We start from the raw sequence: 2,024 nt of genomic DNA, 5'->3' as shown, positions 1-2,024 counted from the left end.
CGGCTGCCGCGTGCTACAATCCAGCACGGCGGAGCTTGCATATTCCTTATGTGCGTTTTTTCATTATAAGATTTGGTATAGCCTAGTTGTTTTCGCTCGTCGTGCGCGTGGAATTCTAATGTTTGTTTAGGGCCTTCTTTCGTCTGTGCGTGCTCCAAATCGAGTTATAATAATTTTATTCGTATCCTGGGGCCCTTTATGGCCGGTGGGTTCATTCAGGGTTGTGCGGCAATGCATAGCGTTGGCGTTATGCGTTTTTAATGGTTTTCCGCAGGTCTGCGGTTTTTTCTTGCAGCTGTGTCGAAGTCGGTTGTTATATTAGTTATTCCCTATTCCGTGTTAACGGTGTTTTCGTGCTAAAGTGCATTCTTGCATCGTTTTTAGCATTTATAATTTGGCGCAGGCGCAGTGTGCGCGGCGTTCAATCGCGACGGTGGCTTGGCCTATAGTCGTACGCGATTGTAGTAGACACGTATTATGTCTGTTCGCTATATTCCGTGCTCGCGCTCGCTTGGTAAAAGGACGGGGCACTTCATTGTAGGCGCACCAGACGTTACAACCATATACTTTATTTATATCTCATGATTTCATCTTCCCTTTCCTTTTTAAATAGATACAATAGTATCGTTTGAGAATACATATGTACATATGTAAGATCGCAGATGTAATTCATTCGTCTTGCAATGTACATCATTTTATATATCATAATGTCTATTGTGTTTATTATCATTTTTGTTACCATTGTTAAAACTATAATAGCAACGACTACAACGATGAATTCTCCTTCTTCTCCTCAAGATATAAATACAGAAATAATTCTATATCTGCAAAAGTATGGTTATTTAAATAACATTGGGAACAATACGTAATTATCGATCGGGTGAAAAAATTAAACAGGCTATTTCATTGTTTCAAGAATATTATCAAATACAAGGTGATGGTACATTGAACGATCATACGTTACATCAAATGCGTAAACCACGATGTGATCTCCCAGATATTCCACATCATGAGCACAATACAGGTATACATAAATGGATGAAAATAAATCTTACGTGGAACTTTCATTTGGCAAATGCAAATATCTTAAAAACTGCGGCATTCGCATTCTCGTTATGGGCAGCAAATTCATCCTTATCATTCGAGCGTAAAATATTAAACCCTGACATTTTAATATCTTACCGTAGTGGTACTCACACATATGTTGATCACAAACGTAACGCAGAAATTTGCCCCTCTTCATTCGACGGTCGTGGTGGAGTACTCGCTCACGCGTTTTATCCTTCACGCAATCCTAATTACACCACCGAAATACATGTTGACAATGCAGAAGCCTGGCACATATACCTAGACGATAAAATACCTTTCAACTCGGAACGTCTACTTCATACATTAACACATGAAATCGGACATTCGTTAGGACTAATGCACAGTTCGCGCGAAGATTCTGTAATGTTTGCGTTTACTAAAAATACTAATACAACTGTTAAACTCAACTTAGAAGATATTTTAGCGATTCAGCATCTATATGGAAGTAACAAACCAGGAATAACAACAACTACTACTACTACTACTATAAAACCACCAACAACGACTACTAAAATTCCAACAAATAAGCCTGATAAAATAGATCTCTGTGAATTACAATATGTGGATACTATATTAATATTAAATCATCGAATATTCGTCACGTATTAAGGCTATGTATGGCCGATAAATATAAATGATAATAAATATGACGGACCATTTGAGCTAAATACTTACATGAATTTCTTCCCAAAAAATTTCTCTTTGTCAGCCGCGTACCAAAGACCCTCGGGTGAAATAGTACTATTTATAAATGATATGGTTTATATGGTTAATTATCCTAGTTTCAAATTAAAAGAAGGCTTGCCGAAACATCTAAAAAATTTGGGATTTCCGCCAAACGTTGTAATTAATACCGCGATAAATATTCACAAAGGACAAACCTATGTAATCTTCGATGATAACGATGTGGCGCAAATAGACGAATGTACTCTGAC

The 2,024-nt window shown here is 37.5% G+C and overlaps 1 protein-coding gene across 1 annotated transcript; it reads left to right on the top strand.

Annotated features, from left to right (window-relative positions):
• The first annotated feature begins 969 nt into the window (after nt 1-969).
• On the top strand, nt 970-1,698 carry LOC108761739 (matrix metalloproteinase-9-like). The gene has a single exon (XM_018508451.1). It carries the CDS (start codon nt 970-972, stop codon nt 1,696-1,698), a length of 729 nt encoding a protein of 242 aa, XP_018363953.1.
• The last annotated feature ends 326 nt before the right edge of the window (nt 1,699-2,024 follow it).

The sequence above is a fragment of the Trachymyrmex cornetzi genome, unplaced genomic scaffold (assembly GCF_001594075.2).
Source record: "Trachymyrmex cornetzi isolate Tcor2-1 unplaced genomic scaffold, Tcor1.1 scaffold261, whole genome shotgun sequence".
Classification (NCBI taxonomy): Eukaryota; Metazoa; Arthropoda; class Insecta; order Hymenoptera; family Formicidae; genus Trachymyrmex; species Trachymyrmex cornetzi.
Note: the sequence above shows the minus strand (reverse complement) of the source record. Positions and strands in the feature narration are given on the sequence as shown.